This window comes from Bufo gargarizans, chromosome 6 (assembly GCF_014858855.1).
Source record: "Bufo gargarizans isolate SCDJY-AF-19 chromosome 6, ASM1485885v1, whole genome shotgun sequence".
NCBI classification, from domain to species: domain Eukaryota; kingdom Metazoa; phylum Chordata; class Amphibia; order Anura; family Bufonidae; genus Bufo; species Bufo gargarizans.
In genome coordinates, this window is record NC_058085.1 from 298,192,222 (window position 1) to 298,206,385 (window position 14,164).

Here is a 14,164-nt window from a genome sequence, read left to right on the forward strand (position 1 = left end):
AACTGAAAAAAAAAAAAAAAAACTTACACGTATTCTTACTCTTGCAGATTCCACTCCAGCAGGTTGCCCAGCAATTGATACCTGCAATGAAACATTACGGTCAGGTAAAATATTTTATTATGTATATAGACAGCTGTTTCGGGGTGATTGCCCCTCATCAGTGCAGAGCAGAGAGTACTGCCTTGACCGGGTGAGAGGCCTAGGTCAGGATTCAGGGGATACTATATCTCCTTATGGAGAGCGCCTTAACAGCATGAGGAGTCTTCTAGGCCAGGAAATTCTCCTTTGAATTCTCTGCTCTGCACTGATGAGGGGCAATCACCCCAAAACTGTCTGCAGGTGAGATGCTGGCTTAATTATTACCCAAGTCGTGTCTCAAGGCCTGTTTAAAAGGTCGAACATTGACTTAGAGAGGATAGCTGCCTTACGTCTGGTGGCATTAGAGGCAGAGCTTGTTAAGAGCTCATTTGCATATCCTCTTCCCAGAATTTCAGGAGTGTTGCTTGGCCTATTAGACTCATCACACCGTTTGGGTGCTCTCCATAAAAGACATAGTATTCATTGCATCCTACAAGTTACAGATACAGTTATAACCCCAATTTACAATTTATGTTATCTGCTGGATCATGAATGAGTCCTAAATTGGTTAGGAATGTAAGTAACACACGTACATTGTGGGTTGAAACTGGGCTATGATCACATGCCCAATGTATGACATGTGATACAAGAAGTTGCCGCAACCTAATTAGACCAGGGTCCATACCGCTCTCCCAGTAGGGTAATGTTAATCATCATAAGTAAATACTTTTAATACACATCACGGGGGGGGGGGGGGGCAAGATGAGATTAAAAAAATTAAAATAAACTAGGACAGTGGTCAGCAACCTTCGGCACTCCAGATGTGGTGAAACTACAACTTCCCAGCATGCTCCATTCACTTCTATGGGAGTTCTGAAAACTGCTAAGCAAGTGTTCATGCTGGGAGTCATAATTTCACCATAACTGGAGTGCCAAAGGTTGCTGATCCCTGAACTAGGATAACCCCTTTTTCCAGGAAAAATATTCTTTTGCATCACAGATTATCAAATATGTTTAACATCAAATCAGCAAGCACAAAAATCTGATCAGATCTAATGTCCTGGGAACTGCTCTGTCTGGTCGTATGACGTCACTGCTGACTCACTGGTGTGTATTTATTCCAGTGGCGAGGACACAACCTCTATTTCTAAGAGCAGTCTGTGATGAGAAAGAAACAATGGGACCACACCTTGTTCAGAGTCTCATCTCACACATGGCATAAATTATTTTCGATATAACAAAAAAAAATAAAAAAATGTTATGTCTGCGATCAGTGGGAAATATCCTGTTTGATGTAATACAGTGTTAAAAAATCCCAGTCTGAATAAAAATGGTGTGTCGAGCTGTGCAATACAACTATTAATCTGTGGCTACACATACATGTTACAAATGTCTGTGGGTATGAAGCATGGTAAACTATAGTACAACCAAAAGACTACGGGCAAAATGTAACCACGACTGTGGAAAACATTCCTGAAATTCATCTGTCTGCAACATGAAATGTGGCTGCAAGAGACTTACAATTAAACTATTTACGAAACATTCTTAAAGATAACCGGTCAACTTTCTGTTTTTGTCTTGGAAATCTAAGGACAAAGGCCCTTATTTATCATACCTTCACGCCAGAATTCTGGCTTCAAAAAGTCACAAAATTTGTCGTGGTTAGATTTATCATTGAGACTTTTTTTTTTTAAAGTCGCAATCTCACTCCAGTAGGAGGGTGGAGTAGGAAAACTGAAGTAGCTTTACAAGACAAGTGTTAGGTTTAAGGACAAGGCAACTTTTTAAAACACGTGACATTTGATAAATGTGGTATAAAGTATATCAGCAGAGACTCCAGCAAAACCGATTTATTCCCCTCAAGATAAATTCCCCCCCATAATTTTTTTTATTTTTATGAAAAAAATAAAATAAAATCTGAGGACTAAACAAAAAAAAAAGTTATTAAAAGGAGATTTCCTATATTGTTATATAACTGTCAGTACAGACTGGAAGTACACTACAGAAGACTACCCAAGGTAAAAATGTTGTACAGTCCAGGAAGAGTTCCACAGCTGTCCATGGGGTGTGTCTGGTATCGTAGCTAGATTTCATAGAAGTGAATGGGGCTGAGCTGGAACAACACACAACTCATGGGCTGGTAGAGTGGCCCTTTTCGGTTATTAAAAACCACACATATCCTTGCTATTTCTGAGTTTCAAATTCTGCACTTTTCCCCCCAAAAGTGAGGGGAAAATGACAGTACGTCTCATAGTCCGAATACTACTGAATGCTTCCATTACGGAAGTGGTCATCAGCATGCGGGAGGCGAGGGAAGCACTGCGCTGGCTCTACTCACCCTCCCTGGTCTTCTTCCAAGCCCCGCTCTGCACTGTGTCCTGACTGCGTACAGCATCAGATGTAGTGCACGTAGGCGCACACTATGACCTGATGCTGTGCGACGTCAGGTCACAGCGCAGCGCAGCCTGGAAGACGACCAGGGAGCGGTGAGTGAGTGGCAACGCTGTCCGGCGCAAGCGAGGTAAGTTTATTTTTGTTTTAATGTATCATCTGAGGCAGACAGGTGTCCTATCTGAGGCTCGTGGCGCTGAGGGGTCTGAATAGAGGTCTGCTCTGAGGTCTAATGAAATTTTTTTCTTATTTTCCTACTCTTTCTCCTAGGTATGTCTTATAGTCTGGTGGCTCTTATAGTCTGAAAAATACCGTACTTCAGTCTGACCAGTTCATACCTCATGATTTATCTAGAGAAAGCATACAGCACTAAATACGTTAACCTGGTAGACACCCATTTAGTTCTAGCACAATGTGATCTATATATATTAATATTATGGATATAAATACATTATATAGATTGACTGTATCATCGGTGTGACTGTGTTGTATAGCATTAAAATTGTGGAAAGATTGACCTGAATTGCAGTAAACTTTCCTGCAGCAACACTTACCCTGATTAAAGGGAATCTATCATCTATCTTCACTATTATACCAGACACAGAGTCTAGTAGGGCTAGCTCAGTTGAATGTAATGATACCTTTTCATTAGAGATCTGTTACTTTATTCTGGAGAAAAAGTACATGTAATACCGTACATATGCAAATGAGCAGTTAAATTCCCAAGCCACTCTGTGCACCCTTGCTCCACCTGCCAGTCTCCCTTCTTCTAGATTCAAAGGCCCAGGCAAGAGGACTATGCAGGAACCTGGCGCTGTCAATCAGGACAGGCAGAGGAAGCAGGAGGAGCAAGGATGCTTAGCCCCGCCTTTCAGTGCACTTAACCGCTCATTAACGGCACATAAAGATTAAAAGTACATTTTTTCCCCTAGAATGATGCAACAGATAAGTTAGTATCATTACATTCATGGCTCTACAGGACACTACCTGTTAAAGAGACAGAGGGGGTTTAATGTCAATTATATGTGTATATCACAAGCCTTTCATGAATTATACCGCTGGCCCAGGAAAGAGATACAGTATATGTTTTATTAAAGGGGGGAAAAAAAAAGTACCTGGTTACTTTTCTCCGCTTGATTGTTTCGATTTGAATCGGGGAAATGTATGTGGCAACCAGTTTCCTCCATTACCTTCTTGATGTTGTTGCCCCCTTTACCGATGACATGAGAGTGCTCAGTATGGGAGACGTCCATTTTTAAAGTAACTCTGTTACTCTGTTAAAAAGACATAAAAACACCACAATAGAATCAAATACAAAAACATTACCTGTGTTTTGTAATCTGCACCGGCACATAGGTAGTCTAAAGCGAAGAGGGTTTAATGCAACTTAAATAGAGTTCCAGAATGACAATAGGGTAATTGTTATACTCACATCCATATTAAACAGTCTGTGCAGCCGTAAACCTGGATGATTTTCTGTACGGCAGTAAAGTCCATGTGTTATTCTAGGATATGGACCAAGCAACCGCTGGAGACAACTGTCTCCACTGGTCACCAGGTTCTCCACTGGTCACCAGGACACACAAGCAAAGATAGGACCTGTGGGTCTGTGCTGAAAGACGCGGAGGAGGGGGAGTGAATTGGTATGAAAATGACCCAGGGGCCTGGGCACCGGCCGTTGTAAGGCCGCCCCTGGGCACCTTCACAGCCTCATTTGCATACGGAATAAAAGTGTTTTTGTAACGAATGATGCTAGCAGAGAACTAACGGTAAGAACAGTTTTAATAGGGGGGATGCTGTGGACATAAGTGTGTTAATAGGTTAATAGGGTCAATCGGCGTGAAAGACTCCCTTGAAAAACAGTGGTGTGAATAGCACCACCTAGTCCTACGAGGGTGTGCGCTGTCTGCACTCTGCACAGGGATAAATCACACGGTCGTGAACATTCCTGTAGCACCAACTACTACTAGAGGAGTAGAATGTTCAGGGACTAACATCTAATATAAGTGGTGGATTAGGGTAGAGAAGTAGTTTATAGTATTATTTGAGGTGGTCTATTACAGTAACATAGTTAAAGGGGTTTCCCGAGATGTTTTAACCGATAACCTATCCTCAGTATAGGTCATTGGTATCTGATCGGTGGGAAATGTATGTATTCACAGATGACAACTGGCACAAATACAAAAATAAATCTCTCCCATGCAGCTGTAAAGGGAACCTGTCACCTCTACTATGCTACCCCCACTGAGCGTTTCTAAATGTTCATTGTTACCCTAAACATTTACATTTTTTATTATGCATTTTTGTACTTCCCGCCTTTTATGCAAATTAACATTACAAAGAGTCATATCTTACTTGTGTGACCAGAGAAGAGTCATATTTTCAAGCTCTGACTCATCGCAGGTTAATTTGCATATGTATCAAATTGTTTTTTTTACACAATAAAAGCACACAGAGCTATGGGGACTGGGTATTGCGGATGTGCTAGCGGCCATCTAGCAACCCATGTCCTCAGCTCTATACACAAAATCCCGGTGACAGGTTCCCTTTAATTAAATCCCTACATTACAAGGCTATCGGCAGCCACCACTAGGGGGAGCTCTCTTTGCACCAAGCTCCTCCTAGTGGCAGCTGCAGAAAAATGACACGGTTTTATTTTGGAAACAGGAGGAGCATTAGGCCCCTCCTCACCACAGACCCTACAGCAGTTTAGTGGTCTGCCTCCATGGTGAGAACTCCACTGTATATGGGTAATATAAATCCCTTGGGCGTGTAAGATGGAGAAGAGTACAATTCTGAGTTAATAGAGGGGGCTCATCTGTTCAGGATTCTCATTCCCTTGACTAAAGTGGAAAGAGGTTACAAGAAGCATCTCCTGTTCTGAAGGACCAGTCCTGCTTTACATCTGATTAATGTAAATTGATTAATTTTAATGGACTAATGAATTATTTTCCCATGTGGTGGTGTTGGAGGTACACGCAACACTTACGCCAGATTTCCTCGCAAATTAGAGCGAATCGCTGGGCGTCGCAGCAGGGGGGGATGGTAGAGACTGTACTTTAATACCCACTATGTGAGTGCATACGGAGTGCTGCCTTCAGGGGACCAAACCTGCTGACCTCAACATGAGCAGCTCTATCAAGGATACAAATAATATCTATAGCTACCACCCATCTATAGATAAAATGCAATAGCTCCAGATAATTGCATTGTAGGTCCATAATTTGTAATATTGTAAGTGCTGCTTCATTCATTTATGTTTACGTAACGATCCTGGAACTACATTTAAGAGGAGACTTGGCGAAAGCAGAAGATTTATCGAAAGTACGCAGTTGGAATACTTGGATGCAAAATGTTACACAGAACAAATCAACAATCCAGCCAATTTTTCCAGAAAAATATTATCAGACGTCCCTCAAAGCAGACTCCCATGCATGAAGATAATGGCTAGCTGAGGCAGTAATGCTCAAGTAATGTTCCTTGTATGCTATGAATTCAACTGCATTCCAGCAACCTATTAAAGACCTTTCCCCAAGAAATACGAAGGTATACAGAAAAACGGAGGCAAGGTATTACCATCAATCATCTTATGCACCCACCCGATCGCTCTAACAAAGTAGACGACACTATTCTATGGTGAGTAAGAAGGAAGGCAGTAGCATAAGTTGCCTAATAAAAAAAAATATTAAAAAGTTCCAGCCTTTCGTTGCAAGAAAACCAAAGAACATCCTGCTAATGTATACTTCCAAAGACAGGATCATATTTAATGTGAACAAAGTCTTACCTAATGTGTCACTGCCTACTCATTTTAGACTAAGCTTGTGTATGTTGTATAAAACCTATCAAGAATGGTATTGGTGTATCTACTGTACTATGCTTCAGTTGTACCCAGATAAAGGACACTCTCCAACGACAGGTATGCTGAAAATGATCCCTGATGAGATATGCAATTCGCTGGATGTAATTGCTTGATGGTCTGACAGTTAAAAGGATTGCCTAGGAATGTTTTCAACATGACCTCCAGCAACCAGTTCTAGAATGTGACTGACGTGTTGGCTCCACTTCCACAGATTCTTATATGGGGGGGGGGACTTGGATGCGTCCTCACCATACTGCTCTCAGGCACTTCAGTCCCTTCATACTGATGAGCTATGCTGCCAAACTTCTCGGCTTTACAGCACATCTCATGTATGATTGCTCCAATACTACTTATTGTAGAGCAGGAACTCTAGTCATGACGCGTTACTCTGTCAAGGCTGAGCAGCCCATCAAGACGAAGCATACAATTCTGCTCCTGATTCCGGATAGGCTGCTCAGCCATGACAGAGGATCGCATCATGAATTTCTACTGGAGTGATAATACATGATATGCTGTCAGGCTGAGCAGCCTGACAGCAATTCTCATCAGTCTGAAGTGACTGCAGCACCAAAACACAGTATAATGAGGCCCTATCCCTGTCTCTATCATCCTTCCTAAGAAGCTGTAGAAGTGGCGAAAACCTGTCCTAGTCACATTCTAGGAAGGGTTTCTGGAGACCATGCTGATTACGACTCCACAGAACTACTTTAAATCACCCATCTAGAATTTAGTGTCCACCTTCCGTACCATCTGACTACAATGAAAATGTCACTGCATTATCAATTGTCGCATGCAAACAGATAATTTCATTTTTAGTTTTTTCAAGGACCAGTAGAGAATAACACTGAACGAGAATCTGTTAATTCATATGTATCCTTTATACATGTATTTATATGATTCTCACAATATTCTCCATGCCTGCTACTTCCAAATTTTAAAAGTGTTGTCAAGATCTGCCCCAACCTTAGCAATACATAAACGCTCTCTGCACTAAATAATACTAGGGAATAAAGCTAAAGGCCGACCCTACAGTCAGTGTATTCCTATATTTTACCGGTGACTGTAGTTGTGAGTTACCCACTCCCTTCTGGTCCTCAGCTGTGTCATGTGACAAACACTGACTTTCCATCTGACCCGTGATCTTATGTGTGCACAGGAAGTCACTTTCTCTATTTGTTTTTCGGATCAGACAGATATCGAGACTCCCATAGGAGTGAATAGGGAAACTGACTTCCTGTCCACATAAATGATGCCGGGTCAGCTGGAGAGTCCGAGTGTTGGCCACATGAGAGGAAGACAGGTGAAAACCAAAAGAGAGGATAACTCATAAATACAGTAAAAATATTACCTTTTCTACAATTAACATTATGCACCATTCTAACAGGCCAGAGAATAAACATTTTTGGAGATGCTTCTAATCATTTGGGTTTCACTTGCCTCTTTAAAGTGGTGTGAATGGCCCCTCAGACAGTTTAAAAAAATCTCTCCCACTGGCTGGATTACAAGCCTTACAACTTCCACTATTCAAGCCAGTTATGTGCTGGTATATAGAATTTATAAACTTCAATCTGCAGTACGATATCACAGAACACATCAGCAGTCCAATTGTTTTAATGTAATTTACCTTCGTATCTAATACAGACATTATCCTTTCCTTGGCTTCCTTCACATTTTCTTTTTTCCCAGATACTTTTATATGTGGGTCTGTGGAGACATGATAAGTACATTAACAACAGCTATACACTTAGAAAAGGGGGAAAAAAGTCATGTAAAGGACATACAGCAAAGCACTGTATAAAAGGGAAAAACGTAAAAATAAAAAATAGACGAAATAGTAATAGACATTAACAGTACGTACGAGAAAAAAAAACAAAAAACAAAACACTCACATTTAAGCACACTATCCACAAAGAATCTACCCAAATTTACAGGGTTATGATAACTATATATTGTGATCTATGTACTATATTAAAGTAATCATCAGTTATGAAAAAAGGTAAATTATTCAAAACTCTTTCCGCTAGGTTCATAAAAATAACAAACGCTAGAAATGAGCCATGAAGAAAGGGATTTTTTGTAATTTAAAGTAACGTCACATTTTAAATGGTCTTGGCCAAGTATCAAAAATTAATTGCGGATCATTAAAAATAAATAACAGAACATTGAAAACAGGGTATAGTAATAAAGACTGTGTCCTTAGTGATTGATAGCCAGAGTGAGGACTAATCATCAAGTTTTGGTGTTTGTGTATGATCTCACTGAGATGATACAATACGCCATCATGACAAAAAGATGGTAATGTTGTATAGAACCATAAGGGAGATGCCACAGAGGTTCATTGGGCCGTACTGTACCTCTGTAAGCCTTAATACAGAGGGCTTTTTCCATCTGTATTCTGTAAAAAAATAAATTGACAGCAAATCATGACATGCTGAACAAATGGAGATATTCAACCGATACAGGATCATACAGTGGTACATAAAGTCCCTGTGGACTTAAAAGTGCCTATGCAGAATACTTACATGGGACTATAACAATGCAACGCGTACGCTAGAGAAGAAGCTGGACATGTACAGGTACTTCTTCACCACTTGTCCTGTGTTAACGTATTTAAATAGGCAATGCAGTGATTAACGTAACTAGTCGCTGTAATAGGCCACTATAAGTTATTTGTTTTCCTCAATGCTTGACTACTTTTTGCTCAGCTCCATTAGGTCAGAGCTGTGATCTATGACTACAGCGTAGCTACAGTGCCTACCGGGAGTCTGAGGTAGTCTAAATCACACTGCCTGTCTCATTTATTGGAGCAGTTTATAAAGTCTATCACAAGCTCTCTGGAAATCAGTGCACAGAGAATGGAATTCTATTACAGTAAAAGTAGGATGATGATAATCTACACATTACTAAACCATCAGGGAAATTTTTTTTTATCATCATGTGACTGTCAAACTTATGTTTGGGCCTTAGGCCCCTTTCAGACGAGCAAGTTGCACACTCCGGACTCGCAGTGTGAATATGCAGCAGCTCCCGTCCTGACTTCCCAGCACTGACGGGGTCGCGTAGCATAATATTGATTGTATGTAAACCTTACAGTTCCGGATTGTATTGGAAAACACTGACCGCTTTATATCAGTGCTATATAATATATTCCAGATCTCTAACATAGCATCATAAACTCAGTCAGTGCTGAGAGGTCAGGACGGGAGCTGCTGCACGCTCGCGCTGCGAGTCTGGAGTGTGGAACTCGCTTGTCTAAAAGGGGCCTTAGTGAGAGGAAGCAGGGATGATCACTTCCATTTATAACAACTGGAAGGTGACAAATTGTTTTGAAGGCTTAACTTTACCAAACTGACTACAGCTAAAAGTTTTCCAGGACCCTGAAACTATTTTGCAAACGCTGGGAATGTTAGAAAATAAACAAAGCATATTCATTTGCTTGATTATCCAATTTGCCAGCAGGGCCGCTTCCAGTTGTCTTGATTTTTGGTGCTGTAGTAATGATGTCACCAACTATTCTGCATAATCAATACTGACAATCACTGGCCTTGGTGGTCATATCAACATTGCATACAGCGATGACATACCCAACTTCCTCTAGTGCCCACCGAAGCCAATGATTGGCTGCAGCGATCACGTGGAGTAGACGGTGATGTCAACGCGGCAGTGAAAGAAACCAAGACAACCGGTAGCATCACAATGGCAGGGGAGTATTATTATTTTTTATTTAAAAACTTTCTCAGCATTTTGCTGGGGGGGGGGGGGGGGTCCGGGAAAATCCATTTAACATTTCTCCCCTATTTCACTAAAGGTTATACTCAAGTCCAGGTCCCAATTTCTGTGCATCAGTTCTATTACTTTAGTCACTATTTAGCTAGCTTCCCCCCCCCCACTAAGTGGTGGCTCTGCAAGTTTAAGGAGTCACAAGCATAGTTTAGTTGGTCAGAGAAAGAAGTGTTAACTACGGTACATTTCAGCACTAAAAACACAAACCGCACTTCAGATGGCGGCCATATGGACTCTGACAGTAGGATCTGGTTAACTGCAATGAGACCTGGATTTCCAGGCTTTGGGTGGAGATGGCCTTTCATTTTCTGGAAAATTAGATTTCTTGTATCCAGATGTAATGATCTAGCATGATGTCCACCCGACTGATGATTGATTATCCAAATTGAGCTATATGAAGCTTTACAAAAAGGTACCACTTTCTATGACTAACACAAAAAAAATAAAAATATTGCAAACCAGAAGTAATTTTCCCTTAATATACGAGCTAATTTAACAATGTTCCACTTTTGGTGTAATACCAACAGCCGACTTAATAGGAGTTGGGAGCCTTGTCTTCTGCTTTATGAAGGTGGGGCAACTTTGGAGCCAGCTAATGTGCAAAAGGTTCCGAGAAGCCTCGAAAAGCATAAAATAAATTAGTTCTGCATACCAACTACTCCTACTGCGCTGCGCTGAGCCGTAAAACGGCGTCAAGAGTAATAGGCCAGAAGGAAGCCTCCTTTCTCAAGACGTTCTGGTAATGAAAAGCAGAAGCGGAATTTTTCAATGGCAAGATCTTACAGTATGAATTATTCATAATGTGAGCTTAAAACACAGGTTTTAAAATTCCTTTGTGTATTCTTTACGTAGCTGGCCACTTGAAGTAATTTAGTCTAGTACGCATTGGGAACCTGTACAAAGCGACATGCTATTTCCACTTGATTTTCAAGTTCTTAGATCCCATTTGCCAGGCGACGCTTACAAGAATGTATAGACATTTCACACATGCCGGCAAGAGAATCAAAGCCTTGAATAAAGTTAAATCACTTTGACGTCCAAACACAAAAAAATATTTATAAGAACTTAGAAACTCGCCACATATGTTTCATTTCATACACACTGGATTTAGAGAGTTCAATGTCAGGTATCAGGTGCAGCAAAAAATAACACATCGGCTTCTGGACTGCTGGAGAGAAGCCAGCCAATATCTGTTTAATTGTCAAAGGAAACGTTCCCAAACTTTATATTATCATTGTGTGTCAATATGGAAGCCAGCTCCATCAGTTATCAAGCAAACGTTTAGCAAATTAAAAAAGGAGTACATATGCCAAAAATAGAGAGTAACCAACCTTTTAATTTAAAATCACGTTTTTTTTTTTTTTTTTTAATTACAAGCCACAAGAACAAACACAACAGGCTAACCCTTTGTGTTTTCTGCATTGTACTTGTAAGCTTTACTGTACAGATAGAGACAAGTAAAGCAGAGTCATCTCGTTATCAAAAGGTGGCTAAGTTAATGACAGCACTATTGTACTAGATAGGGCATGATAGTAGTACTATACACAGATAAAAGCTTTATGTGCATCTCTGTCACTTTTTGACCTCTGGGAAAGTACTTCATCACTTTATGGAGGGAGGAATAATCTATGAAATTTCTCTGTCAACTGACTCCCATTCATTGTAGCTGCCGTAATCAACGCACATACACACTATACAGACAACACAGGAAGGAAGGCAGTACATCTCCAATATGGCCATCTTTAAAAATTTTAAGTTTTAAAAATAAAGAAAATCAATAGCTAAAGCATAAAAATAAAAAATAAATCACATGCCATAGCTACACTCTTGCATTATACCCAGTTTTCCATCAGGATTTAGGGCATTTTTGGAAGACATTAGTCAGCCGCACTATTCCTTATGTCAAATATACCAGAAATCGACAGACCTTACTGTAGGTTAATGGGACAGTCAGAATTTGTTTAAAAACAGATCCTGATAGCTTTCATGGCCATAAAAGCATACTCACTTGACGAATTTTGGTAACTTTTGTAACATAGTACATAAGGCCGAAAAAAGACATTTGTCCATCCAGTTCGGCCTGTCATCCTGCAAGTTGATCCAGAGGAAGGCAAAAAAAAAAAAACCCTGTGAGGTAGAAGCCAATTTTCCCCACTTTAGGGGAATTAAAAATTCCTTCCCGACTCCAATCAGGCATCAGAATAACTCCCTGGATCAACGACCCCTCTCTAGTAGCTATAACCTGTAATATTATTACACTCCAGAAATACATCCAGGGCCCCTCTTGAATTCCTTTATTGTACTCACCATCACCACCTCCTCAGGCAGAGAGTTCCAGAGTCTCACTGCTCTTACCGTAAAGAATCCTCTTCTATGTTTGTGATTTTGTGAACATTGCCTATCGTTCGCTTGCACTCCTCACTATACTATGCATCTGGCTCTTATGGGAGCTCGCTGCCTGCCACCATTGAATCTAAAAAACATTTAACACACACGCACCCTGCGTCCTGACCTGTTTCGCTGGATAACCAGCGTCTTCAGGGGAAAAAAGCAGGTGCCCTTTTTTTCCCCCCTGAAGACGCTGGTTATCCAGCGAAACAGGTCGGGACGCAGGGTGCGTGTGTGTTAAATGTTTTTTAAATTCAATGGTGGCAGGCAGCGAGCTCCCATAAGAGCCAGATGCATAGTATAGTGAGGAGTGCAAGCGAACCATAGGCAATAACGCCCGGGTGGCAGTTAAGGACTTAACCATATAATCTCCAGCATCCAAAGGAGACCAATTAATATAAGAAATAGCTCTAAATCAGAGCAAATAAAATAATATACGGAGAGTCTGAATAGTAGCTACCAGCTGGAGCGTGTATACAGCCAAGGGTTCTATGCACATTAACCCTTAGCACACTGATGTTAAGGTAATATAAATAAATGAATCAACCTGCCAGCGCACCATTGAGTTTTTTTAAAAAAGTCTATAATGTCTGGATGCGTGTTTTAAGAAAAATAAATAAAAGTGAAGTTTTAATAAATATACAGCACATAAGAGACGTAATTGGGTCATAAGGACCATCTGTACTTCTTATCTCAGGGACAGGACTCATCTCAGGTTCATTTGCATATCTATCAAATTGTTTTATTTTTACACAATAAAAACACACAGAGCTATGGGGACTGGGTATTGCGGATGTGCTAGCAGCCATCTAGCAACCCATGTCCTCAGCTCTATACACAAAATCCCGGTGACAGGTTCCCTTTAAACACAAAGGCTATTTTTTCTGCGTAAAAATGTGGATGATACAGGTCTTAAACTCTAAAAATAATGAACACAGACAAGATATCATTAAGATAATACAGTTAACTTTGCTTAAAAAAGGGAAAATGCCTTTCTTTACAGAAGGAATGTCCAGACCACTAACCTACGGACTAATGACCTTTGGTTGACTAATGCTGATGGGAAATTTGCCAGGATTTTAATCAAGATATTAAAGACCATAATCCATTCTAACTTGCTTGCACTTTCCTTAAAGGCTGACAAAGTTTGGCAAAGAAACGGATTTAATTAAAGGACTTAAAAAGCAATAGTTAAAGCAAGGAACTCCTGGCATAATAGCACTACTGGCTAATACAATGGCTACTGCAACTCCAGTACCAAATTAATAGTGCAATTCACAAAGGAAATTAAAAATATGGTAAAGATAACATTTTCATTTTTATTGAAATATCCAAAACATCTCCATTCACACAGCCACAGAGTTATATATAAAAATAAGTATGTAGCCCCCACTATAAACAGTTTAGATGCTTACTATATATTATGTTATTATACAGTTCAATGTATTATTATAATTTTATGCACTTACATAGCGCTACTATATTCCGTGGCGCTTTACAGACATTAGCATCCAACGGTCCTCAATGGGGCTCACAATCTAAGTTCCCTATCATCTTTGGGGTGTGGGAGGAAACGGGAAAACCCGGAGGAAATCCAAGCAAAAACAGGGGGAACATACAAACTCCATGCAGATGTTGTCCTTGGTCGGATCCGAACCTAGGACC

At 40.4% G+C, this 14,164-nt stretch overlaps 1 protein-coding gene across 2 annotated transcripts in view; it reads right to left on the minus strand.

The window, feature by feature from the left end:
* The window catches only part of BICC1 (BicC family RNA binding protein 1), a 216,053-nt gene that overhangs the window by 32,289 nt on the left and 169,600 nt on the right, over window positions 1–14,164 (minus strand). For both annotated transcript variants that reach the window (XM_044296755.1, XM_044296754.1), the window contains exons 4-6: window positions 7,953–8,032; window positions 3,585–3,743; window positions 28–81 (exon numbers count right to left, since the gene is read on the minus strand). In XM_044296755.1, coding sequence (XP_044152690.1) covers window positions 28–81; window positions 3,585–3,743; window positions 7,953–8,032 — 293 coding nt within the window. The remainder of the gene's footprint in view (window positions 1–27; window positions 82–3,584; window positions 3,744–7,952; window positions 8,033–14,164) is intronic.